The following is a 27,805-nucleotide window of genomic DNA, read 5'->3' on the forward strand; positions in this document are numbered from 1 at the left end:
CAAAATTGAATTCCAAACATTAGAATAAATGTAGTGTCTTGTATGTAGTTGAGTTTGTTTATAACATAATCCAGAGTGACAGCCAGCTTTTCCTGGCAGCCAGCATGTGCAAGCAAACATTTTCTTTTCTATACCAAAAAATAATCAAAGATTCCAAATTGTAAAATAACTCTAATGTGCATGGGGTTTAATTTGTCCCTTCTGTTTTTTTTATTCTCATTTCATGTTGTGCATAAAAATTCGCTTATGTGAATAACTTCAGGGCTGCTTTTCCTTAAAGTAACATTTCTTTGTTACTGAGGCTGAAGACAATATGTAAAGGCAGTAATATAAAATCCTGTGATTTTCTGTATGTAACTTGTGCAGCAGTGATAGATGTTGACTTAGAATATGACTGACTCTTGATTTGATACTAATGTTCCAAACAACAGTAAACTAGAATAATGTCAAACAGCCTCGTGGTACTAACACTGTTATTTCAATGCAAGGTTCTGGCTTGGACAACAACGTTGCAAACAGTCTATAAAACATCTGCCTACAGTGAGCAGTGAAACTCTCCAACTAGCTAATTATGCTAGCCATCCAGTGGGAAGCCTTTCCAAACACAAACTGTTTATCAAACTCACTCGCCTTCCACAGTACTACATCGTAAGTAACTGAAAAATGTTTCCATCTTTTGCTCCCAGTCATGGCTCTACTAGTTAGTCTTTTGGACTGTTAATGCTAATGTTAAGAATCAAGTGATTGATGTAATCCTCAACTCTCCCTTCTTAGTCCCTTCTCTCATTAAGTGGGTTTGTTAAGCAGTCAGGTTTATAGAGGAAGGGGCATAAAGATTTATTACTCAGCAACCTTCCCATTCTTTTTTGTTTTCTGAAAGTTTAGTCTCCTTTCTCTTCCTGGATTCCTTTCCTAGCCACAGTATAAATGTCTTGAAATATTTTCCCCACTTGTTTGAAGGGGAGAGGGTAAAGAACTGATGCAGCCATTCTTAGCTTGAGGGTCTTCTCAATTTGTTATTTTGTTTAAATATAGGTTGTAGAGATGTTTGATGTTCCTGGCAACCCCACTGAGCTAGAGTACAAGTACCATTTTCTCTCTGTGAGCTATGCTGAAGGAGATGACAGCCCTGCTACTGCACTTTTACTACAGCAGTTCAAACCAAACATTGAAGAGTTGGTACTAGACACAAAAAGTGGGAAACCAATGAAAAGCGGTGTCAAGCGCAAGGTATGTGCCTCAAAAGCCATTGGGTTGGTTAGAGAGCCTGAAAGCTAAACACATGCTTCTGAGCATCAGTACCAGCTTTAGCAGTGTTCTTTCAAAAGTTTGTATGGCTGGCATCTTACTTGTATTGCAGCTTGGTTCTCTGGACCACTTCCCTAGGGAGATGTTGGGAAAGTATTTTGCAACAGTTGTCTTCTAATTCATTCCAGAGAGCCAAGGCAGAACACAGTGCTGAGGAAGCTAGAGCTCTGTATATGCAGAGCATTGGTATCTTAGGGATATGCTTTATGCAGGTGTAGTCTTTGAAAGACTTGCAGGGGCTGATAAGAGTTACTTCTTGGGGTCAGGCTAGCATGGCTTGGCAATATAGTAAATACTGTTTTAAGGAGGGAGATGATTATAAAATTACTTTAACTGAATTGCTGTAGTCCTGAAGTGGACCAGACCCTCTTAGGAGCTTGTGCTCAGGGTGTGATTCATTTAAAACTTGGATGAATGGGATTTTTCTCTGACATCTTTACAAATACATACTCCAAATGTGCAAGTTCCTTTGTCTGTATTTTTATTCTAGTTATCTGGTGATCCATGTTCCATAGAGCCTAAGAAACCAAAACGGTCGGGAGAAATGTGTGCCTTCAATAAAGTGCTAGCTCATATTGTAGCCATGTGTGACACAAATATGCCATTTATAGGGCTTCGTGTGGAGGTATGTATTTTAAACCACGTTGTTTTCTTCTTCCCTTCTACTGCTCTTGATTCTTTTGTCTAGATGCAAGTATTCAGTAAACTTGTGGTCATGTGTTCACTTTGGAGTTCCCCCACCGGCTGATACTGAGCCACTGGTCTTCTACGCTGGGTTGCTCTAGTCTTGCACTGCAAGAAATCTTGAAAAGTTAAGGGAAAAGGGAAAATGAGAGGGTGAAAGACATACTTATGGGAGACAACTTTACACCAATTTTGCACAGACTGCTTTTTTTGGCTTTCCAGTGCTTGAGGATGTGAAACAGCTGTCACCCTTATGGGGAAAAAATCCTGGGAACATTTGCAATTACTTTGCTTGACTTTTTGCTTGGGATAACATCTTTCTTGTTTCTTCCTAGTTATCTAATATGGATATTCCTCACCAAGGAGTACAAGTAGAAGGAGATGGCTTCAGTCATGCAATACGTCTATTAAAGTAAGAGAATATGCTCCTTTGTTTCATTTTATTACTGTGTATGTAAACTTGAAAGAGAAAAAAGGATTGTTTGGCAAGTAACACTAAAAATATCAGGACAGGGGAGGATTTTTGGTTTTGAGAAGGGTTGTGCTTGGTTGCTTTAATTATTGTCTTGCCCTGTCAGTGCTGAAGAGACAGGAAAATAAAAGTAGACACATTTCTTTTGTTAGCCTAAACTGGGGAGCTCTGAAAACAGTCTGGCAGTCTGCAATCCTAAAATCCAGACAATACTAAAGAAGATACAGTGATGATTCATGAACATGTAATTGCAATTTTAGATCAGGTCAGAGGCCTACATATTCCATATGTTACTTGACAATTACCAGTATGTGACATTGCAGAGGAAGATGCAGGGAATCCCAGAAAAGACATTGCATAGCAAAAATCTCCTAGAGGAAACATCTCAGAATTTTAATTTAAGAGTGGAAGAGACCTGAGGATGTGGTCTGGTCCATCCTTACGCTCTCAGTCCCACTCTGTGCTGTTGCTTGAGGTTATTTAGGCCCACGTGCAGGACTTAGCATTTGCTTTTGTTGAACTTTGTGAGGTTCCTGTAACTTGTTCCTCCAGCCATCTGAGGTCTCTTTGAATGGCAGTGCCAAGTGCTCCCTTCAAAAGTTTGGTGCCATCTGCAAACTTGCTATTCCTTTGCATTAAAATGCTTGAAAAATTGTTAAAAGGTATTGACCTCTGTGTTAATCCTAAGGACTGCCAGCCACTAACTGGACTAGCAACTATTGACCATAGTGCAGTCCAGCTGGTTTTTCACACTTCTTGGAGCCCACTTCAAGCCATGCCAGTTAAACTTCGGATTTTTAGGAAGTAAAACAGACTTCTTATATGCTGCAGAAATCTACAGTAATATAAAGACATCAGTCTCTAAATGCATCAGACCCTACCTTTTTAACTCTTCACATGAGCAGAAAAGTACTGATAAAACTGTGAGCTTCAGTTAAGGCTTGTATGTGAAATTTCTGTATAGACTTTCAAGGGATTTGGAGAAGTGTCTGGCATGTTTTTACTTCAGCTTTATTTAGTCTGTCCCCAGAGTTCAATTCTCACATTGGGATATGAATAAATTAGTGGGTTCTAAGATAACTGCCAGGTTGTGCATTGCTTTTAGAGTGAGGTTGTTCTAGAGTTCAGGTTGCCACAGAACTTTCTCTCTTTCTCTCCTTCTCTCTTTCTCTCCTTCTCTCTTTCTCTCCTTCTCTCTTTCTCTCCTTCTCTCTCTCTCTCCTTCTCTCTTTCTCTCCTTCTCTCTCTCTCTCCTTCTCTCTCTCTCTCCTTCTCTCTCTCTCTCCTTCTCTCTCTCTCTCCTTCTCTCTCTCTCTCCTTCTCTCTCTCTCTCCTTCTCTCTCTCTCTCCTTCTCTCTCTCTCTCCTCTCTCTCCTTCTCTCTTCTCTCCTTCTCTCTCTCTCTCCTTCTCTCTTTCTCTCCTTCTCTCTCCCTCCCCTTCTCTCTCTCTCTCCTTCTCTCTCTCTCTCCTTCTCTCTCTCTCCCCTTCTCTCTCTCTCCCCTTCTCTCTCTCTCTCCCTTCTCTCTTTCTCTCCTTCTCTCTTTCTCTCCTTCTCTCTTTCTCTCCTTCTCTCTTTCTCTCCTTCTCTCTTTCTCTCCTTCTCTCTTTCTCTCCTTCTCTCTTTCTCTCCTTCTCCCTTTCTCTCCTTCTCCCTTTCTCTCCTTCTCCCTTTCTCTCCTTCTCTCTTTCTCTCCTTCTCTCTTTCTCTCCCTTCTCTCTCTCTCTCCTTCTCTCTTCTCTCCCCTTCTCTCTTCTCCTCCTTCTCTCCTTCTCTCCTTCTCTCCTCTCTCCTTCTCTCCTTCTCTCTTCTCTCCTCTCTCTTCTCTCCTTCTCTCTTCTCTCTCCTTCTCTCTTTCTCTCCTTCTCTCTTTCTCTCCTCTCTCCTTCTCTCCTTCTCTCTTCTCTCCTTCTCTCTCTTCTCTCCTTCTCTCTCTTCTCTCCTTCTCCCTCTTCTCTCCTTCTCCCTTCTCTCTCCTTCTCCCTTTCTCTCCTTCTCCCTTTCTCTCCTTCTCCCTTCTCTCCTCTCTCCTTTCTCTCCTTCTCCCTTCTCTCTCCTTCTCCCTCTTCTCTCCTTCTCCCTTTCTCTCCTCTCTCTCCTTTCTCTCCTTCTCCCTTTCTCTCCTTCTCCCTTTCTCTCCTTCTCCCTTTCTCTCCTTCTCCCTTCTTCTCCTTCTCCCTTCTCTCCTTCTCCCTTTCTCTCCTTCTCCCTTCTCCCTCCTTCTCCCTTTCCCTCCTTCTCCCTTTCTCTCCTTCTCCCTTCCCTCCTTCTCCCTTTCCTCTCCTTCTCCCTTTCTCCTCTCCTTCCTCTCCTCTCCTTTCCCTCCTTCTCCCTTTCCCTCCTTCTCCCTTTCCCTCCTTCTCCCTTTCCCTCCTTCTCCCTTTCCCTCCTTCTCCCTTTCCCTCCTTCTCCCTTTCCCTCCTTCTCCCTTTCCCTCCTTCTCCCTTTCCCTCCTTCTCCCTTTCCCTCCTTCTCCCTTTCCCTCCTTCTCCCTTTCCCTCCTTCTCCCTTTCCCTCCTTCTCCCTTTCCCTCCTTCTCCCTTTCCCTCCTTCTCCCTTTCCCTCCTTCTCCCTTCTCCTTCTCCCTCCTTCTTCTCCCTTTCCTCCTCTCCCTTCCCTCCTTCTCTCCTTCCCTCCTTCCTCCCTTCTCCTCTCCTTCTCCCTTTCCCTCCTTCTCCCTTCCTCCTCTCCTTCTCCCTCCTCCCTCCCTTCTCCCTCCTTCTCCCTCCCTCCTTCTCCCCTTCCCTCCTTCTCCCTCCCCTCTCCTTTCCCTCCTTCTCCTTCCTCTCCTCCCTTCCTCCCCTCCTCCTTCTCTCCTTCCCTCCTTCTCCCTTCCCTCCTCTCCCCTTCCCTCCTTCTCCCTTCCCTCCTTCTCCTTCCCCTCCTCTCCCTCCTCCTTCTCCCTTCCCTCCTCTCCCTTTCCCTCCTTCTCCCTTTCCCTCCTCCCCTCTCTCCCTCCTTCCCCTTCTCCCTCCTCTCCTCCTTCCCCCCTTCTCCTTCCCTCCTCTCCCTTCCCTCCTTCTCCCTTTCCCTCCTTCTCCCTTCCTCCTCTCCCTTTCCCTCCTTCCTCCCTTCCCTCCTTCCTCCCTCCCTCCTTCTCCCCTCCCTCCTCTCCCTTTCCCTCCTTCTCCCCTCCCTCCTTCCCCCTTCCTCCCTCCCTTCCTCCTCCCTCCCTTCTCCCTCCTTCTCCCCTTTCCCTCCTTCTCCCTTCCCTCCCTCTCCCTTCCCTCCTTCTCCCTTCCCTCCTTCTCCCCCTTCTCCCTCCCTTCTCCCTTCCCCTCCTTCTCCTCCCCTTCCTCCCTTCCCTCCTTCTCCCTTCTCCCTCCTCTCCCCTTCCCTCCTCTCCCTCCCTCCTTCTCCTCCCCCTTCTCCTCCTTCCCCTCCTCCTCCCTTCCCTCCTTCTCCCTTCCCTCCTCCCCTTCCCTCCTTCTCCCTTCCCTCCTCCTCCCTTCCCTCCTCCCCTTCCCCTCCTTCTCCCTTCCCTCCTCTCCTCCCTTCCCTCCTTCTCCCTTCCCTCCTTCTCCCTTCCCTCCTCTCTCCCTCTCCCTCCTCTCCCTCTCCCTCCTCCTCTCCTCCCTCCTCCTCCCCTCCCTCCTTCTCCCTCCCTCCTCTCCCCTTTCCCTCCTTCCCCTTCCCTCCTCTCCCTTCTCCCTCCTTCTCCCTTCCCTCCTCCTCCCTTCCCTCCTCTCCCTCCCTCCTTCTCCCCCTCCCCTCCTCCCCTTCCCTCCTCTCTCCCTCTTCCCTCCTTCTCCCTCCCCTCCTTCTCCCCTCCTCCTCCCCCTCCCTCCTCCCTCCTTCTCCCCTCCTCCTCTCCCCTTCCCTCCTCTCTCCCTCCCTCCTCTCCCCCTTCCCTCCTTCCCCCTCCCTCCTCTCTCCCCTTCCCTCCTCTCCCCTTCCCTCCTCTCCCCTTCCCTCCTCTCCTCCCCTTCCCTCCTCTCCCCTCCCTCCTTCTCCTCCCTCCCTCCTCTCCTCCCCTTCCCTCCTTCCCCCTTCCCTCCTCTCCTCCCCTCCCTCCTCCCCCCTCCCTCCTCCCCCCCCTTCCCTCCCTTCCCCCCTCTCCCTCCCTCTCCCCCCTCTCCCCCTCCTCCCCCCTCCTCCTCTCCCCCCCTCCCTCCCCCCCCCTCCCTCCTTCCCCCTCCCCTCCTCCCCCCTTCCCTCCCCCCCCTCCCTCCTCCCCCCTCCCTCCTCCCCCCCCTCCCCCTCCTCCCCCCCTCCTCCCCCCTCCCCCCCCTCCTCTCCCCCCCTCCTCCTCCCCCCTCCCCCTCCCTCCCCCCCCTCCCCCTCCTCCCCCCCCTCCCCCTCCTCCCCCCCCTCCCCCTCCTTCCCCCCTCCTCCCCCCCTCCCCCCCCCCCCCTCCTTCCCCCCCTCCCCTCCTCCCCCTCCCCCCCCTCCCCCCCTTCCCCCCCTCTCCCCTCCTCCCCCCCTCCCCCCCTCCTCCCCCCTCCCCCCTCCTCCTCCCCCTCCCCTCTCCTCCCCCCCCCTCCCCCTCCTTCCCCCCCCTCCCCCTCCTTCCCCCCCTCCCCCTCCTTCCCCCCCCTCCCCCTCCTTCCCCCCCCCCTCTCCTCCCCCCCCTCCTCTCCTCCCCCCCCTCCTCTCCTCCCCCCCCTCCTCTCCTTCCCCCTCCTCCTCTCCTTCCCCCCCCCTCCTCTCCTTCCCCCCCCCTTCCTCTCCTTCCCCCCCCCTCCTCTCCTTCCCCCCCCCTTCCTCTCCTTCCCCCCCCCTTCCTCTCCTTCCCCCCCCCTTCCTCTCCTTCCCCCCCCCTTCCTCTCCTTCCCCCCCCCTTCCTCTCCTTCCCCCCCCCTTCCTCTCCTTCCCCCCCCTTCCTCTCCTTCCCCCCCCCTTCCTCTCCTTCCCCCCCCCTTCCTCTCCTTCCCCCCCCTTCCTCTCCTTCCCCCCCCCTTCCTCTCCTTCCCCCCCCCTTCCTCTCCTTCCCCCCCCCTTCCTCTCCTTCCCCCCCTGTATAAAAGCTTTATATCAGTGTGCCATTGCTTCACCAAGAAATGGGGGCAATTCAATATATCCCTTAACAGTCTTTAATTTGTAGACATTGAATCCATACAAAATTGGTTTCACCTCTGACTGCTTTTAAAACACTTAATTTATTACAGACTTCAGAGAGGCATAGGATATCTCACTGTGCAGTCCAGCTGTCTTGGCTGTTGATTTGGCAATTCTTTCATGGCCAGACTTTAAAGACCTTCAGGAAATGTTAGAAAGTAGTATTTTTTATTTTTACTTTTGGAACTGTACCGTGTGTAACTGAGTTTGGTGGGTTTTTTTGTCATGAATAGAATTCCTCCCTGTAAAGGTGTAAATGAGGAAACTCAGAAGGCTCTGGACCGATCTCTTCTTGATTGCACTTTCCGATTACAAGGTAGAAATAATCGCACGTGGGTTGCTGAGCTAGTGTTTGCAAACTGTCCACTTAATAGCACTTCATCCAGGGAGCAAGGTAAGTTTTATTTAGGAAGGCTGGTACATTTTGTTTCTTTATGTTATACCTTGCCTGTTCCAGTAGTTCTAATGTTTTGTCATTACTGGACAACTGTTTGCTCTTAAGATTTCTAATAAATGGCAATGTAGAATCATAGAATGGTCCAGGCCAGAAGGGACCTCCAAAAGTCATCCAGTCCAACCTCCCTGCAGTCAGCAGGGACATCCCCAACTCGATCAGGCTGCCCAGGACCTCGTCGAGACTCACCTTGAATATTTCCAGGGAAGGAGCCTCAACCACCTCCCTGGGCAACCTGTTCCAGTGTTCCACCATCCTCATAGTGAAGAACTTCTTCCTGATATCCAATCTAAATCTGCCCTTCTCTACTTTGAAGCCATTGCCCCTTGTCCTGTCACTGCAGGCCCTTGTAAACAGTCTCTCCCCATCCTTCCTGTAGGTCCCCTTCAGGTACTGGAAGGCTGCTTTTAGGTCTCCCCAGAGCCTTCCCTTCTCCAGGCTGAACACCCCCAGCTCCCTCAGCCTGTCCTCGTACCAGAGGTGCTCCAACCCCCTGATCATTTTGGTGGCCCTCCTCTGGACCCTCTCCATCAGGTCCATGTCCTTCCTATACTGAGGGCTCCAGAGCTGTACACAGTACTCCAGGTGAGGTCTCACCACAGCAGAGTAAAGTGACAGAATCACTTCTCTGGATCTGCTGGCAAAGCTTCTTTTGATGGAGCCCAGGATGTGATTTGCCTTCTGGGCTGCAAGCTCTCACTGCCTGCTCATGTCTAGCTTCTTGTCCATCAGCACTCCCAAGTCCTTTTCCACAGAGATGCTTTCTAATGCCTCATCCCCCAGTCTGTATTGATAATGACAATTGTTCCGGCCCCGGTGCTGAACCTTGCACTTGCTCTTGAACTGAAATTTTGATTGCTGAGTTGATTTACTTCTAATATTTAACTGTGTTTCCCAGTCGCTTGCTACAGTTCATTCATAGTCTGTAAACCACAGTTTAGGAGCCACTAAACTACAGCACAGGAGGTTCCTCAACATGAGGAGGAACTTCTTCATTGTGAGGGTCACAGAGCACTGGAGCAGGCTCTCCAGAGAGGTTGTGGAGTCTCCTTCTCTGGAGGCTTTCAAGACCCATCTGGATGTGTTCCTGTGCGACCTGTGCTAGATTGTACAGTCCTGCTCTGACAGGGGGGTTGGACTCGATGATCTGTGGAGGTCTCTTCCAACCCTTAACATCCTGTGATCCTTTGATCTCCTAACACTGCAGGACCCACCCGTCATGTTTACCTGACGTATGAAAATCAATTATCTGAACCAGTCGGAGGTCGCAAAGTTGTTGAGATGTTCCTTAATGACTGGAACAGTATTGCTCGGCTGTATGAGTGTGTCCTGGAGTTTGCACGATACTTACCAGGTACAGAAATCCCCTCGTTTTCATTACAATGGTGTGTTTACAGACTGCTAGGATCTTCTCACTCTGACTCTTCTCCCTCCTCTCTTCAAAGACATACCCAACCACTTGAACATTTTTTCAGAAGTTCGTATCTACAATTACCGAAAACTTATCCTTTGTTACGGAACTACCAAGGGGAGCTCAGTAAGTAACACCTAAGTGCACTTAGTGTTTGAAAACAGAACAAGTAGCCTTAGAGTTCTCAGAACTGTGCTACAAAATATGCCCTTGTAGTACATTATTGTGGAATTATTTTTGATCTGAGTAGAAAAGACAGAGAGTGACAGATTGCAAATGTGCTAGGTTACTAGATGCTCACAAATTTTGACGAGTTGTATAAGATGCTTTCAAACGTGGGAAGGACAGTTGTGTGTTCCTGATAGGTTGCTACACCAGCTATCACCATTCTCTGACAAACTTACAGACCATTGCTACTGGTCCCTGCTGTAATGGGATATATGGATATAGAACTCATTTTAGTTGGAAAAGACCTGTAAGATCATCGAGTTCAACCATTACCTGACTCTACCAAGTCTGGTGATAAATACATGTCCCACAGCACCACATCTATGTGTCTTTTAAATGCCTTCAGGCATGGTGATTTAAATGTTTATACAATGGATTTCCTAAGTATTATGTTTATAAGCAAAGTCTGCTTCATGAAATAGAAGGTCTGGTAACTGAATGGAAGGCATAGGTGCATGTGCAAGCTGCCTAATTCTGCCTTAGAAGAAAGAATTCAACTTTAAATGTAGAACTGTGCTTTCAAACTAGGTGGCCCTTAATTGTTTTGTAGCAGTGCTATTCACTTGTTCAAACCTCTAACTTACTCTGTAGTATTCGAATTTACAGCTTATTACTTGCTTTGACTATTTGCTAACATCTTTGCCTTAAATGCAAGGTAGAGGAGGAAGTAAGAGCACATTTATTATAGACTAAGAATATATTTTTGTGTACAACTGATGCAAAGTATCTTGAATTTGCTTCGTGGGAGGTGTTTGTACTCATATTCTAAGCTGAAATTTTAAGAGTATTTTTATATGCATCTTACTGGGACAGTTAATAAGTAGTAGCAGTATGGATTTTGCATGTCACTTGCTTACAAATTAGTGTGTCCAGAGCAGCATGAATCTCTTGAGTTTTGATTTTCTCTATCTCACCTTTGTCAGACAAAGATTTTTTTTTTTTTTTTAGATTGACTTGCTAAAATAATTCCCCACTTTTGTGACTGCCAACAATCCATCTAGCTAAATGGCTGTTAAAGCTAACAGCACTTTTTTTTTTTTGCTTTGTTTTGTTGTTGTTGTTGGTTTTTTTTCCCCTCTCTCACAGCCTCAGCAAGCTTTGGGGAAAGTGAGTTAGGAATCAGATGTTTGATGAAAAATGGGGGGGAAAAATTAAAGCAGACCAGCTTTCTTGTAACTTCATCATTGTTCTAGCTTCCAAGGTAATTCTATGTTCTTGACATTGCAGATCAGCATTCAGTGGAACTCCATACTCCAGAAGTTCCACATTTCACTGGGAACTGTTGGCCCAAACTCAGGTTGCAGTAACTGTCACAACACGATTCTGCACCAGCTCCAGGAGATGTTTAATAAAACACCAAATGTGGTGCAGTTGTTACAGGTAATGTTTTTAAAACTTCACTCAAGGAAAGTGCAAGAAAATTAAGAGCTCAGTTCTGGTTAAACTGTTCTCTCCAAAATTACATGTATCACAGAGCAGTACATTAGGGGTTGGAAGGGACCTCAAAAGATCATCAAGTCCAACCCCCCTGTCAGGGAAGGATTACCTAGAGTAGGTCACACAGGAATACATCCAGGTGGGTTTTGAATGTCTCCAGAGAAGAAGCCTCCACAACCTCTCTGGGCAGTCTGTTCCAGTGTTTTGTCACCCTCACGGTGAAAAAGTTTTTCCTTATGTTCACATGGAACCTCTTGTGCTCCAGCTTGCACCTGTTGCCCCTTGTCCTATCACTGCACATCAATGAGAAGAGCCTGGCTGTGTCCTCTTGACACTGCCCTTCACATATTTATAAACACTAATGAGGTCACCCTTCAGTCTCCTCCAAGCTAAAGAGCCCCAGCTCCCTCAATCTCTCCTCATAAGGAAGATGTTCCACTCCCCTAATCATCTTTGTGGCTCTCTGCTGGACTCTTTCAAGCAGTTCTCTGAGGTCCTTCTTGAACTGAGGGGCCCAGAAATGGACACAATGTTTCAGATGTGGCCTCACCAGGGCAGAGTAGAGGAGGAGGAGAACCTCTCTCAACCTACTAACCACTCCCCTTCTAACATACCCCAGGATGCCATTGGCCGCCTTGGCCATAAGGGCGCATTGGTGGCTCATGTATGTCATGATTGTTTGTGGATCTCATTGGCAGAAGGTGGCTTGGGGAAGGAAGATTGTATCCCGTCCTGTGACCTTTACTTAAAGGTATGCTTCCTGATCTCTCAATATCTGTTCTCTCTCTCAGGTTTTGTTTGACACTCAGGCTCCCTTAAACGCCATCAACAAACTCCCGACTGTGCCCATGCTGGGTCTGACTCAACGCACCAACACCGCCTATCAGTGCTTCTCCATTCTGCCACAGTCACCCACGCACATCAGACTGGCTTTCAGGAACATGTACTGCATCGACATCTACTGCCGGAGCCGTGGCGTCGTGGCGATACGCGACGGGGCCTACAGTCTCTTTGACAACAGCAAAATAGTGGAAGGCTTTTACCCTGCGCCTGGATTAAAGGTGACTCTTTCTGCGGGTTATTGGCACGTTGTATATAAATCAGCTTCCGACTTGGAAGTGCACAAATCTGTCACGAAGAGTTTGTGAAGGGTTTTTTGTGCGGGGCTGCAGTCTCAAGCTGCAGGCAACCAGTGACAGAACGAGAGGACGCAGTCTCAAGCTGTGCCAGGGGAGGTTTAGGCTGGATGTTAGGCAGAAAGTCTTCACAGCAAGAGTGATTGACCATTGGAATGGGCTGCCCAGGGAGGTGGTGGAGTCACTGTCCCTGGAAGTATTTAAAATAAGACTGGATGAGGCACTTGGTGCCATGGTTTAGTTGATTAGATGGTGTTGGGTGATAGGTTGGACTTGATCTCCAAGGTCTTTTTCAACCTGGTTAATTCTGTGATTCTTTCAGAAAATCTGGGCAAAAATTCTGTTTTGTCAGTATATTTGTTAACTAATGTGAATGAAAACACTGCCCTTAAGAAAGCTAGCATCAAGTGTCAGGTTTTGGGGTGTTTTTTTAGCTATCTAATAAAATAACATAGAGGCTACTTTTAGGTATCGTTTTGTTTAAAAATCGCTGCAACATTGTGACTATCCTAGAAGTGTTGTCCAGGATTAAAAACAACTGATCTTCTCAAACTGTGTGGCAGAACAGTGTTTGCACATTGCAGATGAGGATTTTCATACTGCAGATGAGGAAATGCTCCATGTCAGATAATTCTTGACGGAAACTTCTTTTGAAATAGTTTCCATCAGTGTGTGGCAGGAGCCTGTGGCTTTGCTTCAGAATACAGTGTTGGTTTGCTCTTTCTGAGAAGTGAATCTGTGCATGCTGATAGAGTACTGTAATGTAGGGCAGCTTTTACCAGTGCTAGTTGTACTTGAGTATTGGAAAGTGGCACCCATTGTGTAACAGGATAGTTTGCTATTTTTTTTTTTCCTTCTGACAGCTGCAACTGAACCCTAATTTTCTGGTACTACATTTAGCTGATTCTAAATATCTACCTCTTTCACAATTTCCACATGGAAAGCTAATGGGAAGAGGAAGGGAATTTTAGATACCAGTGGAAAGTGCAAGAGAAGGAAAGTAGGAAGGTAAAGCAGGAAGTATGACAAGAGGACTGGCAAATTCCTCTGGGTACAAGAGCATGTTATGGAGGAGGTGACCTGGGCATTCTTACCAAACAGGGCAGTTGTGGGTATGATACAACAGCCACAGGTTCTGAATACTGATGAGTTGTTCTCAAACAGCTGTTTCCAGGTGCAGGCTTTTCCTTATTTTTAAGGAAAAAAGAAGAATGTTGATAGATATTTAATGTTACTGAGCAAGGTTTTTTGTTTGGTGGCAATCCATAACCCCTTGTTTTAAAAAGAAAATAAATTTAAGCTTAAATATCCACTGAGAAGAGAATATCCACATAGCAGAGAAGCTCTGCTATGAACTGATATATTTTTCAGACTATTCATACTGTATATAGTGAATCTCCACTGGCAGTAAGTTCTAGAGACCTGCCTGTTTCTTATGTTCCGTAGCTGATCGAGTTTGTGTTCAAGCTCAGCAAATACTGTTGCTCAGTTATGTAATAGAATTCAAACAGAAAAATTGCTAACAGAATCGATTTTTCCACAGACATTCCTGAACATGTTTGTTGACAGCAATCAGGATGCACGAAGAAGATCTGTAAATGAAGATGATAACCCCCCTTCTCCTATTGGAGGAGACATGATGGATTCTTTGATATCACAGCTTCAACCCCAGCAGCCACCACAGCAGCCACAACAGCAGGTACCCTGCAGGCAAAATAAAGACATTTCTATTGTCTTCCACAGCTCTATGTTTCTAAGAACTTGCATTCTAAAAGGATCAGCAGTAAAAAAATGGAAAGGGAGACTATAAAACCACTCTGCTGCAGAACTCCCCTTGGGGCAAAACGTATTAATTTATTTTGCCATTTCTCATGCCAGTGTAAACAGCCCACAGCATATGAACAGCAGCTTTGGAAGGTCACATGAGACTTGCTGCCTTAGAAGAGAAGGACTGAGGGAGGGAAAACAACTGTTTCAAATAAAAGATGGGGGAGGCAATGGAAGAGTCAGTACATTTGGCCCTTACAGGGGGGGCAGATAAAAAGGAATGAGGTGCAGAGGTTAATAGCTCTGTCTTGAGGGGAAGCAGCAAAACATCTCTGAAAGGAATAGTGAGTGCTGATTAGGTGATAGAGGTAATCAAGCAACTATGGTGATGGACCTGTAAGATTCATGGGTGGGGACCAAAGTTTCATTTGTGTTCTCCTGCACATACTTAACTTTAACTTCAGTTTTAGTACAGAATTGTCAAAAATGTTCATTGTCTTTTTGTTGACAATTTCAGCCTTTTGCAAAACAGGCAGGAGCATCAGGAGCATATCCTCTTACTTCACCACCCACCTCCTATCACAACACAGTGACCCCATCTCCCTCTATGATGCACACACAGTCACCAGGTAAGGTGGTACTAATGGTGTGCTGGAAATACACACATGTAGCTCTTTATTCATGCATGATTTTTCTATTATTTGAGCTGCATTTAGCTTCAGGTTCACCAAGACAATGCACCTTATATTGTGAAAAAATAGCACAGCAAAGTCCTGCCATGCATAATTTGGAAAGTACATTTTGAAGCTAAAAAAGCCCCATGCAGTGAGACTATCATCTTTAGCTGTGCTATGCTTGGGACTGTTTCATTCTTGTGGCTTATAGCTTGCTCAGATCAAAATCTGTTAATTTGAAATACCTGCTTCTTCAGAAAATCTTTTCATCACCAAAACTCTGCCTTCTGCTTCCAGCTCTTACAGTGCCTCAGCTAAAAGTATTTAAATTAGGGGAATGGCTGGGCAGGGGGGAAATGCCATTCTTCAAGCCAAATGTCTTGGAAAGCTTCCTTTGGGTGGTGAATCAGTCTGGAAAATATAACACTCGTGCATGTAGAAAATAAAGCCTTTGAGTGCAAAAATAAATTCTCATGAGTTTTGTTTTGCTCTCTCCCTAAAAAGGAGATAGATATAGCAGTTGATAGGAAAACTTATAACAGAAAACCAGGAAATGTGTAGGTTGAGTGATGTGATGTCTTTGATTAGGAAATTTGCATGCTGCAAGTTCACCTAGTGGAGCTTTAAGAGCACCATCACCAGCATCCTTTGGTCCAACTCCTTCACCTTCCTCTCTTGGAATCACAATGGGACAAACAGCTAACTTTGCCAGCCCACATGGTGAGTTCTTTACTGGCAGGTGCATATGTAGTGACAGGGAAGGCTTATTTGCTTCTTAAAGTTAAGTCTTCCAGAGCAGACCTAAGTTAACTGAAAAAGGTTTGGGGTTTGTAATTGACTTAAGTAGCTGTTTTCATACCTGTGAGTGTAACTTTCAACAGCAGTCAAAAGTAGCTGCATGGGATGATGTGGGGTTCCTCATGTTTTTAAAATTCACCATCAGTTACTCTTTCCAGCTTACTAACATGGGGAAATTACACCTGGTCTTGTAACAGAGCAATGGCTGCAGCCTTTAATGAGCATTGTCTATTGTTAGAGTAATGTATTTTCACTGCTTATGTTTCCTGCAACTAGAAGAGGTTAGAAATTGAGTTATTGACAATTTTAAGACATTGTCCAAGTCTTTCTGGCTTGACATACCTGTATCCAAACAACATGCCTTTTGGTCCTTTCCTTTATTAGGATTTTTGGAAAGCTGCTAAGCAATCGTTTATTGTAATCACAGTGCATTGGAAACCATTTCATCGATCACATGAAATGAACAGTTTGGATTTGTAATTGTAGCACACCAATGTAACTGTCAAGATGAAGAAAGTGAGATAGATATTTACAGATTTTACTAAGCCTTGTTTACACTTCTAGATTGGAAAAGATCGTGCTTAAAAAATAATAACAGTCTTGTAACATCTGCAGGTACCATAGACCCAAGCTCACCATACACCATGATGTCACCCAGTCAGCGTGCAGGGAACTGGCCAGGATCTCCCCAGGTCGCTGGTCCATCACCAGCAGCACGGATGCCTGGAATGTCACCAGCCAACCCTTCCCTTCATTCACCTGTCCCAGATGCCTCCCATTCCCCACGGGCTGGAACAAGTAGGCTTCTTTATCAGTGTTATGACTGTAAAACATTAGAGTTTAACTTTTCTAGTTCTGTTCTGTTTGGTGGTTTTGTGTGTCAGTCTAATAGTCCTGTCTGCTCTTGTGCAGGGAAATATCTAAGGAACTGAATCCTTTATTCTGTCCTAGTTCAAATCTGCCACAACTTGGAAAACCTATTAAATCATACAGCATGAACTTCAGTGGGATTGATACTTCTTGTTGCGCTGCAGAAATGAGTCCTAAACTGTTAACTGAGAAAATTCTTCAGAGTGAAAGCAATCATAGGCATATTTACCTACTCAAATACCAACTTTTCACATGGTAGAGTTGTAATGCTGCTGTTGCACAACTGATTTAGCCATCTTTACATCTCATTGAGTTTGTTGTACAAACCTGCTACCTGCTGGCATGCTGCAGAAAGAGGAAAAGGGAGCAGGATTTTAATGTTACTGAGACTCTTTGAGTTTGTCTTATCTATTGCCTATCACCAGGCAGATAAATTCTTAGATAAGAAGGATTAAGCTTTAACTCAGAGAACTGATTGCTCACAGTGACAACGAATACAGTGAACACATATCTTAAGTTTCAGCTTAAATGCTTCCTTGCTGCAAGTACTTTTTCTGTATCAACAGGCTCCCAAGCAATGCCGACTAGCATGCCTCCACCTCGTAAACTACCTCAGCGCTCTTGGGCTGCCTCCATACCTACAATCCTTACCCACAGTGCCTTGAATATTCTGCTGTTGCCCTCTCCTACCCCTGGGCTCGTGCCAGGACTAGCTGGCAGCTATCTTTGCTCCCCTCTTGAGCGATTCCTTGGATCAGTTATTATGAGGAGACACCTTCAGAGGATTATACAACAGGAAACGGTATGGTTTAGGTTGAAGTTGACCAAGTATGACTTCACAGCTGTTCTTTTTCATGCTTCTGTATTCCATGTCTTCACATGTAGTAAAAATTTGCTGCTGGGCTTGTGCTGTACTTGTGAGTCTTGCTGTCTGAAGTGTCGACACGTAGAAAAAACATTTAGTTCTGCTTCTTTTCCACACAAATCAGAAGTGGAAAGCCTGTTTGGTCAAGTGAGGTTTGATAACTAACACGATAGCAAGACTATGACCAGAATTTCATATGTGGTGGCTTCTGTGAGTTTAGCAATGTCTGTTTAGCAATGTCTAGCTAACTAGAACAGCCACAGGGTTACTATGGATGCCACACTTGGCAGAAGTGCCCAAGAAATTAATTACCAGTTGACACTAACTGAACTACTCAGTCGTGAATGCTGCTTTAGGGTTTGGGACAGACAATGTGTGCTGCTGCTTCTTTGGCATTGAGTCAGTGATGAAGAAAGAATCAAAATCTTACAAGCTTCATTCTCAAGGCAATTTTACCCATATAAAAATATCATTCATTTCTTTTTGGAACAAGGGCAGATTTACCATCAGAGTCTTGAGACTGAATCTGTGTGCCTGTGTTCATACAGTTTAATGAATGATTAATTGAATGTGATACTTGTTTTTATGCAGCTACAGTTAATAAACTCCAATGAACCAGGTGTAATTATGTTTAAGACGGAGGCATTGAAATGCAGGGTTGCTCTCAATCCCAAGACCAACCAGACTTTGCAACTGAAAGTAACACCTGAAAATACAGGACAGTGGAAATCTGAGGAGTTACAAGTTCTGGAGAAGTTCTTTGAAACAAGGGTATGTACTCAAATCCTTAATGTTTAGGCTTTGTGCATTGCTTTTAATCTCTAGTAGTGTTTTGAGTGGTACTGATGACTTAACTGGCATACATAAAGACTGCAAAATCACAGAATTACAGCATTGTCAGGGTTGGAAGGGACACCTCACACTTGATCAGGTTGCCCAGAGCCCCATTCAGCCTGGCCTTAAAAACTTCCAGGGATTGGGCTTCCACCACCTCCCTGGGCAACCTTGGTTCCAGTGTCTCATGACCCTCATGGTGAAGAACTTCTTCCTATCATCCAATCTGAATCTACCCACTTCTACTTTTGCTCCTTTTCCCCTAGTCCTGTCACTATTCGACTTCCTAAAAAGTCCCTCCCCAGCTTTCTTACAGGCCCCTTCAGATAGTGGAAGACCACAGTAAGGTGTCCTCGGAGCCTTCTCTTCTCCAGACTGAATAACCCCGACTCTCTCAGTCTGTCTCCATAAGAGAGGTGCTCCAGCCCTCTCATCATCCTCATGGCCCTTCTCTGGAATGTAAAATGTAAATTAAGACCTGTGCATGCTGGTTACCATACTAAATTGCATAGCTTATTATCTCAAGGGTCAGTACTAAATGTTGTCTTTTTTTAGGTTGCAGGACCACCTTTTAAAGCAAACACACTAATAGCCTTCACAAAATTGCTAGGGGCTCCAACGCATATCCTCAGGGACTGCGTACACATCATGAAACTTGAGCTGGTAAGTTAGCTGTTCTATTTAGTTCACCCAACTTCAGTTGTTATATTTAAAAAAAAAAAAAGTGCTGTATTATTATCTTTACCTACAAGCACATAACTTGCTCTAGATTTATCACAGAATCATAGAGTCACCCAGGTTGAAAGGGATCTTTAAAGGTCATCTAGTCCAACCCCCTGCAGTGAGCAGGGACATGCTCAGCTACATAGGTGGCCCAGAGCCCTGTCAAGCCTTACCTTGAATATCTCCAGGGATGGGACCTCAGCCACCTAGAAATATAGATGTAGATATATAAATGTCAGTTAGTGTTAATAAACAAGTTTCCATTTTACTGCTAGCTGTCCTAGAAACTTCCAACATTTCTCTTTTAAACTGATGATTTGGAGACACTGCTGATGTATTCCTGCATAACAGGCACATGGGTAGGCTGGCTGGAATCTTTCTGATGGTGTTCTTGTTTATCCTGTGCTCAGTTCTTGCAGAGTTATTCTGAATTGTGCTAAACCTGACAACATCTGCAAGTTTGGCTAGAGACACATTCTGCTCTCTGATGCATCCCTAGTTGATAGCCATGTATGTCACTGATGTGGGACCTCTGCTGTTCTTTCTCTGTGCTGCTCTTTCTAAACAGTTCCCTGATCAGGCGAGTCAGCTGAAATGGAACGTGCAGTTTTGTTTAACAATTCCTCCCAGTGCACCGCCAATTGCACCCCCAGGGACACCTGCTGTTGTGCTGAAATCCAAAATGTTGTTTTTTGTAAGTAGAGAGATCTGTTTGGAAATGTTGTGGGCTGCATGTCTTTGAAACCATCCTGGGTTTAGTAGCAAATCATAACTATGCTGTATCTGTCAACCGTAAGAGCTAAAAATGTTCTGCCATTTGGAAGCTGAGATTTGCATGCATCTCTCTTGTAATTAGTTCAGTTAGTGTTCATACTCTCCTTCCTATAAAAGTACAGCAACTTCTTGTGTTTTGTTTTCTTGGAGAATTCTGGACCATATAAAGTTCTGTTCTCTCTGGGCTGAAGGTGTCTTAGGATGCTCAACTTTAGGGTGTTTTGCTCATCTCTGAGGTGCTAACCACTTAGATTAAGTGTTATGCTCAGTGGTGCCAGAAAAGGATAGCAGGAGTTAGATGTTTAGAACAAATCTCTATTAGTGTTGCCTCTGAGGCAATGCTCCCTGTAGGGTGCTTCTGAGAAGAAGAGAGTCTATACCTGATTGATAACTACTCTGTTGCAGAATCGAAAAGCAAGGAGGTGGAAGTGCATGCTGGATGTAGACCTAGAGTGTTTAACTGTATCAGAAATTATGTTGTGAAGTATGTGGTCATTCAATTTACACACTTTTGTGGTGGTTGTTTGTTTTTTGTTTTTGTTTTTTTCCCACAGCTCCAGCTAACACAGAAAACAACAGTCCCACAGGAAGCTGTTAGTATTATTGTCCCAATTATTTATGATATGGCTTCAGGTACAACGCAACAGGCTGACATTCCCAGGCAGCAGAACTCTTCTGTTGCTGCTCCAATGATGGTTAGCAATATTCTAAAGAGGTTTGCTGAACTGAATTCACCACGACCAGGTACTGTACATGTCCAGTAGATATATTCTCTTCACCCAGACATCAGTGACAAATCTCCAGTGTAAAATTAAATCTCTCTTAAGTCTGAATTCTTCTTGGTTTCTTATCATACTTCTTTAATGATTACAGACTCCTGATGTGACAGGCAATATATAGCTTACTAAGTACTGGCAGCATAGCAGAAGGTTACATGGATTTTGCTGTTCTGGCCAGGTGACAGAATTTGAACCTCTTGTTAGCCCAACAGTAGATGATTTTTAACAAATGGGCCCAGAATGAGTTGTAAGAAATATGCTATGGTCAGCTGTCAGATTTCTTGGGTAATTATGGAGTTACTGAGCTTAACAGTAGCATATAAAGGGATGTTAAAGTAGTTCTCAGAACTTGTGCACGTGCTGTGAACAATTGAAAAGTAATTGAAGTGATAGTGTACACGTGGACTAAGGAGTATACAAATTGGGGAGCATACTGTTCTGTCCACCAGACATGCTGTGAAGTGTTTGAGATAAATAGGTTGTTACAAATGTTCTTTGGCCCGTAGGTAGTGCACTGAGAGTAGCATTGTGCTTTATTTTCCCTCTCATTTGTCATGTTTTGCTTTTTTTTTTTAAATCCAAAATACTGAACAGCATTAGGAGGTTCTTTGAGCAGCATGTTGTCTGTAAGCAGTGGTTTTGAAGTCCTAATACACAGATGGCTCATAAGAACAGTAATTTTTTTTGGTTCTGCTGTAGTTCCATGCTGAAGAGCAAAGCCTTTTTTCGGTAACTGAATAGTTTGAAGTTGTGAATCCAGAGGCTGAATTCTGCTTCTGCTCTGTATAGTTACTCATCTCGTTGTTATGAGGTAATTTTAATGGTGCTTGGTGGTTTATTTTGATTGCTAGAACATGAGCAATGTTGATCTCAAATCAGTGTGGATATGCAGACACTTCTGAAAATTATGATGAGATTGAAATAGGCATTTTCAGTTTAACATATAGTAATAGTGTAGGTTAATAGGAGAGATAATAGCCTTGAGGGCATGTGGGCTTACATGTAATAGTTCTGTATGTGGTACAGAACTGTTGTTTGTGTAGCATATTTTATTTCAAGAGAACGTTAACTAAACTTCAGGTGTTTCTTTTGGAATGTGCTTCCCCACTGAGCTCCCCTAGCGTGGGGAAGGGTAGGTACTTGTTTTGCTGTTTGTTATTGCACTAAACTATGTTTTAAGGCAAACCCTCCGCAAAGTACCACAGCGTAGGGAGTAACTGTCAAAGTTGTTCTTGAGTATCCCAGGTGAGGTGTCTTAGATCAGGATAGACCGTTTTTGTTTGTCACACAAGGTTTGAAGTAGTTTGTGAACGTGGTACAGGGAGCAGAGTATAGACAAGGGAGAAGAATGCATATAAAAAGGGTTTGTTGCCCCAAGCAGGACCTTATCCAGGCAAAGAAGAAGGTAGCTAGCTGAGCAGATGACATTTCTAGTAGTCTTTCTTCTGACTTCTGAAAGAAAGAATGAGTCTGTATGGATTGATTTATTTGTTTATTTCCACCACCCAGCTAAAGTAGGATCTTCCCTGAGGACACTGGAAATGCAATTTCCTGTGTCCTTACTGTCAAAACTGACATCATTATATCAGACAAAAGAGAAACTTTTCTTGGCCATTGAAAGGTGAAGGAGAGCCAACAGATGAAAATAGATAGTTGGGAGACTTCTTTTACAGTACATGGGGGGATCTCAGGTGCATATTCTTTCTTTTCTGATGCTATTGTGCTGTACCCAGGATTTTCCAACCTGTGTTAGCTTTTCTGCTGCACTAACTGCAATTTGCTTGGTTAAGTGAATTTTTCACCATTTCAGTCAGAAAGGACTAGGGCTTCCCACCGTGCACGTATGATATTACTGGCACTTTCATTGTAACCCATAATCAGTGTTGCCTCATTTTGGCTGTATCTTTTTTACCTTTCTCTCTTTGTGAGAAAGTATTTTGTATCCAGCTTAATTTTCCTCTTAATAAAATGGTAGTGCCTGAAAAGTAAGTTCTTTTGGAAGAGTTTTCTTTTCAGATCTGTGGGCAAACACATTCTGCTGTATTTAACAGTAAAATGTTGACTCATTGTGAGTATGCTGTCTTTCTGAGGTCACTTTACCTATGCCTCCATGGGGAAAAGAATATTTTATTTTGGGGCAATAATTATACAAACCAAGATGGAATCAATGCCTTGGAAAATTAGGGTTAAACATGAGCTGTATGTCCACAGCCTGTATTATGTAGCGGACATAAACTGGTAAGGAAACGAAAGTTCCTACAGATGTTGGAGGTGACCCTTAGAGAGGAGCTCAAGGGTCTTGTGATATGTCTTAAAGCACTTCACAACCAAGCGTTTTTTAGTGATGCAGTGGATGGTGTTTAGCCCTGATTTTTGTAGCTTTGGTATGATAATGCCTTGCCCAAAATAATAGCAGAAATCCCTAGTTTGGCAGTTAGGACTAACACATCTCAGCAGGCTCCGCTTTTACCTCTTTGCTTTTACACTGTTGCTCCTTCAGCAACGAAATTCAACATCTTCTGACGGTTCTTGAAATATGCAGGAAAAATTCATCCCAGAGTAACCAAGGAATGATGGTGTTAATTGTGTTCTCTTACCAGGACATGGTAGATGACATCTGCCTAATGCTCTTTTTTTGTTGTTCTAATACATCTTTTGTTACTGTAACGAAACCCTTCTGATTCCATTGGTTTTAACTTTACAAAGCTATTTCAGAATGCTTGTGTAGTTTTTTTGGTCAAAAAAATGATGGTATTCAAAACTTGAGACAGCTGTGTCTGGTTTTTCTACTCTCTATTAGATCTCAGCTGGTTGAAACAAAAGTCCATTTGCTCTTTTATTTAGCGGTTTAGATGTCATGGGTGAGGCCAGAACCAAATGGGTGCAAAGAAGCAAATTACTGATTTTTGCCTGGTCTTGGAACTGGAAATGTTTCCAAAACGAGGCTTAGAACAGAAAACATCATCCAGCTGTTTAGTTTAGTTTCTGCTCTTCATCAATACAAATAGAACTTTGACAAAGTTAGGGGGAGGTGGGTGTGTTTTACTTCTTCTTTACAAGACACGGTGCTTTTAATTAATAACATGCAGGAAAAAAATCAGATACGTTCTAGTACAGGTTCAATCCAACACGGGAGAGCAATGACAAGTTAAGAGCTCCCTGCCATTTAATGCACAAGAAGAGCGGGGTCTGCGGGCAGGCCGGAGCTACATCGCTGAAACCAGCTGCCACGGCCTCGGAGGCCTGCTGGGCCGGGCGGAGGCGGGCAGCGAGAGGGGGCGCTGTGCGTCGAGAGGGGGCGCTGTGCGGGCTGAGGGGGCGCTGTGCGGCGTGTGTGCTAACCTGTCTCTTTTCCCTGTTCCAGGTGAATGCACAATATTCGCGGCCGTTCGTGATTTGATGGTTAATCTTACGCTGCCCCCTGGTGGGCGTCCCTAAGACACTTTTAAAAGAAGGCTGAGACTGAGACAAACAACCCAAAAAAAATTTTAAATATATATATATATGTGCTATATATATATATATATATATATAGCAAAGCCTTCAGTTAAAAGAGGACATTTTAATTTCTTTTTTTGTTTTGGTTTTTTTTTTATTCCCCTCGTAAGAGCTAACTATAATAAACTGGCAAACTTTCAGGGATGCACTTTCATCAAATTGAGTATCACCACGACTTTTGTATAGTGCTGTTGTATAGTGTGTTTTAATGAGAGACACTTCAGACAAGGTAATAGATTGAAGTATCTGGTAATAGATTTAATATTCTGTTTTATACTATAAAGACTATGAAAATGCCAAACTTGTTTGTTTGTTTGTTTTTTCCTGGGTTTTGGTTTGTTTGGGTTTTTTCTTACGTTTTGGTGTAACAGTCCTTTTTTAAGGCAGGTCTGTCATTTTTGAATACTGTAAAACTGTGACAAACTTTATATTGAAGCTGTATTTTAATATGACTGCTTTGAATCCTTAAACAATTTATTTGGGCTTGTTGTAAACATGTCCCCAAAAAGCAATATTTAATAAACTGGATTAAAAAAACCCTTCAACTGGATACTGTATAATCTTAAACTTCATTCCTCTCTATTCTAACCACTGGCCAGACCTCTTGTATTCACACTTAACTTGGCTGTCTCTGTATGTGGTCTTGTTTCCATCAACACACACACACTCTGCTAACTGAACAACGAAACAAAAGCTTACTCATTTATTCTGTGGGTTTGATTTGTTCCAGGCCATAGGAAAACAGGGTTTGTTAATTTTCCTAATTGTAAAAATAACCAGCAATTAGTTAAAAGAATGCTTCACTTCTTACAGTCATAAGAACCTACATCCTTTCTGTTCCAACAGCAAAGTTTTGTGGAAGAAAGCACCTTTTTTTGATCTGTCATGGAGTCTGTAATTATAGCCACCCTGATAATAGTAGACTCTACTTTTTTTTATAGTAAAGGCAGGTAAGGTTGAAGATTGAACTGTGTACCATGACATTGGAGAGGCTGACCTAAAAAAGAAACAACCTCACATTTAATTCTTTGAGTTGGATGTTTCTAGATGATTTTGTCAGTGATGACTGAAGACTCTTGTAATTGAATACAATTTCCATCCTTGGGAATCACTCTCTCACTTAACCATTTGTCCTCATGGATCAGTTATTATTTCTATTGAGTTCAGGTTGGTTTCCTGACTTCCTGCAAGAGAAGCTTTCTGCTCTACAGCCTCACTCCCTTCACAGAGCTCTGTCAGCTCCCTGCTCAGCAGATGGATTTTTTTTAAACTAATTTTAAAAACCTCTGGTGGATGTAGTCCAGCCTGCCTTGCTGGCTCTAAGGCTGTCCATTGCCCTTACAACTGTTGCAACACTTCTTTCCCTATGAATTAATTAATCTCTTGTGAATTAATCTCTTTCAGAGCTCTTGCCATTAGAAATAATCTTTTGGTTGGTGTCCAATTCAGAGTTCAGCCTTCAACCTGTGTTTTTAGGCATTGGTACTGTATCAGTATTTCTCTTCCCTGTGTGTGTATATAGCTTCTGCTTCTGAAATACAAAACTCATCCACTGGAGGGAAAACCCTGGCAATCTTTAAATGTTGCTGGTGCTGCTCAGTTGGAAAGAGCTAAATGTTATGATATTTTTTAAATTGAGAGGTGATACAAGTATACCTGGAAAAAAAAAATAGCTGTTATGGTGGCTACTGCTCTAGATTTAAGGTCTGAGTATTGCCACACCTAAAAGCAGCTCTCTGATACACAGAGAAGTATCTCTGGGTCGAGGGTTGGACTGGATGATCTTGGAGGTCTCTTCCAACCAGCTGTGTTCTGTGATCTGCTGGCCCCTGTGTTAAGGGGCAGATGAGTGTGCTGGTGCATAAAGGCCCTCACCCTTGAAAGCCTCAGCACTGCTTGAAAATAAAAGTGAGAGGGAGAGGTCTCCCTACAGGGCAGAGAAAACAAAATACATAAACTAGTGACAGATGGCTATGAATTGACATTCCCAATCTGAGATTATGGGAAGATCAAATGTTATTTTATGCTATACTCGCCACCCCTCTTAACACAAACACATACCAGTTTTAAGCTTTCTTCCTAAATAATTTATTTCTTCAGGAAAATGCTCCTGGTAAAATGAAGTGTCTCCTGCTGACCAGTGGCACTGGTTCCTTTCAAAGAAACGAATGTGAGTATTTACAAGTGCAGTTGTAAGTTTCTTTCTACATGTGTTCAGCCTAGGGTTCTGGCAGCCAGATGTTATACCCACCTGCTGCATTGGGACTGTTTGTAAGTTTTCATCATTACAGGAGATTTCTCTGTCACTTGGTTTCATTAGAAGGGCTGCAGCAACTCCATGTCCTGCGGTAGCCTTAGATTGTTTCTCATAAACCTGCCTGGAGAGCAAGCATGAGAGAAACTGAATTGTACAGATCCACAGATCTAGCCTAGCAATGTTAGCCAGTGTCAAATGGGAAGAAGACTTTAACTATCCAAAAAGCCATTCCAGGTGACAACAGTAGACTTTGTGGCTTCCCAGATAACAAATACAATTTTCAAGCTTTTCTTAATATAGAAAGGATGAGAGAGACCTTTATTGAGCCCTGCAAACAGTCAGACAAGTTGTTGAATCGGGGTGAGGTTTTGAGGGTTGGTTTTTTTTTTTTTTTGTCCTTCAAAACTAAGCTTAAATTACTTGCTGTTGCACTTTTGAATGTCCCTCAGGCTGCCTTTCAGACAGCAGATGTTGTAAGTAAGCTTACAAAGATTGCAGGAAACAAATTCTGATAATAAGTAGCTGAAACAAACAGCTCCATAGAACTAAAAGTTGGTTTTTTTTCCCCCAAGAGCTATAGTTCATCTCTAAGCATCTGCTCAGTTTTGTTAGTCGAAAGCTGCTCTGGTCAGCTGGCATTTTAAAGCCAAATCTTATGTATGAAAAATAACAGACTACTAGGAGAATATTTGAGTCATTTTTATCAGGTTTATGATTAAACTGTGAAATTTGCACTTCCTAAGTTGTGCTATACTTGTGGGCTTAGATCAAGTGGTTGTAATTGTTCCCCTGACCCAAATTTTCCATGCACCATGGAATTTCAGATGTTTTTAAGGTATAATGGGATGGGTTGAAAATTCCCCCCAATATAAAATTGCCAGACCAGCTCAGTTGAGCAAATCCACAATCTAAAATACGAAATGCAATGAATATGTACAAAATATACAATATTTACATACCTGTACAATCTATAAACAACACAAGAACCCTCTCGCCCCAGACAAACCGGGGGGTTACTAATAGCTTCCCTGCTCCCTTCCCTTCCCCCTGCATACATGGGACAAGAGAAAGAGCAGAGAGTTGTTTGTTAATACTCAGCCACACCAAAGCCACACAGCCAAGGTCAGCAAAGCCAGCAGAGGCCAGAGCTAGTAGCTGCTAGAGGGAGGAAGCTGATAAGAGAGAGAGTTAGTTTCGAGATCTAACTTTTATGTTTGTTACCTGTCCAATGGGATTATTTCTCATTATTTTCCTTTTTACATCCAATAGTAATTTATTTACATTCTATCACTTTCTGCTCAAGATCTGTGGAAAAAATTCCAGGCACAGCCTGAAACTACCCCATAAGGTAAGAATGTGCTGCAGTAAATTAAAGTGCAATTGAAATGTGTTAGCTGTACACGGCATCTAGGCTGCAGTTCCAAAGCTGTAGCTGCTGTGCTAACCACATAATAGCAATACAACAGAGAGTTTCATCTGTAGATGAAATCCCACTGACTTCAACTACCTGAGCTTTTCCTGAGACGCTCCAACAGCTGCTGGTGGTTTGGATCATCACTTTTTGAGGAATGGTTTTGAGACTCAGCTTTGGCTCCAGGAGCATTGCAGGCCCAGGAAGTGCTGCTGCACTACCCTTCTGCTGCGTGACCCCTCTTTATGTGTGCTCCTGGCCCTTCACATTCTTCCACAGCAGTCATTAACTCATTTGGGAAATGACCCTGTGGAATAGGTTTTACAGGAAATGTCCAGCTGCTGCTCTGCAAGATAAATGCTGAGTGA

At 43.9% G+C, this 27,805-nt stretch overlaps 1 protein-coding gene across 1 annotated transcript in view; it reads left to right on the top strand.

The window, feature by feature from the left end:
• Nucleotides 1-23,738, top strand: part of MED14 (mediator complex subunit 14) — a 47,268-nt gene extending 23,530 nt beyond the window's left edge. Inside the window, exons 13-31 of the mRNA XM_054400604.1 lie at nt 489-648; nt 1,036-1,230; nt 1,799-1,933; nt 2,328-2,404; nt 7,755-7,915; nt 9,183-9,329; nt 9,421-9,512; nt 10,842-10,994; nt 11,843-12,112; nt 13,731-13,886; nt 14,472-14,583; nt 15,217-15,348; nt 16,042-16,224; nt 16,863-17,098; nt 17,753-17,932; nt 18,551-18,658; nt 19,287-19,412; nt 20,047-20,236; nt 23,636-23,738. Coding sequence (XP_054256579.1) covers nt 489-648; nt 1,036-1,230; nt 1,799-1,933; nt 2,328-2,404; nt 7,755-7,915; nt 9,183-9,329; nt 9,421-9,512; nt 10,842-10,994; nt 11,843-12,112; nt 13,731-13,886; nt 14,472-14,583; nt 15,217-15,348; nt 16,042-16,224; nt 16,863-17,098; nt 17,753-17,932; nt 18,551-18,658; nt 19,287-19,412; nt 20,047-20,236; nt 23,636-23,709 — 2,887 coding nt within the window. The 3' untranslated portion in view covers nt 23,710-23,738. The remainder of the gene's footprint in view (nt 1-488; nt 649-1,035; nt 1,231-1,798; nt 1,934-2,327; nt 2,405-7,754; nt 7,916-9,182; nt 9,330-9,420; nt 9,513-10,841; nt 10,995-11,842; nt 12,113-13,730; nt 13,887-14,471; nt 14,584-15,216; nt 15,349-16,041; nt 16,225-16,862; nt 17,099-17,752; nt 17,933-18,550; nt 18,659-19,286; nt 19,413-20,046; nt 20,237-23,635) is intronic.
• Nucleotides 23,739-27,805: the final 4,067 nt, after the last annotated feature.

Source organism: Indicator indicator, chromosome 1 (genome assembly GCF_027791375.1).
Source record: "Indicator indicator isolate 239-I01 chromosome 1, UM_Iind_1.1, whole genome shotgun sequence".
NCBI classification, from domain to species: domain Eukaryota; kingdom Metazoa; phylum Chordata; class Aves; order Piciformes; family Indicatoridae; genus Indicator; species Indicator indicator.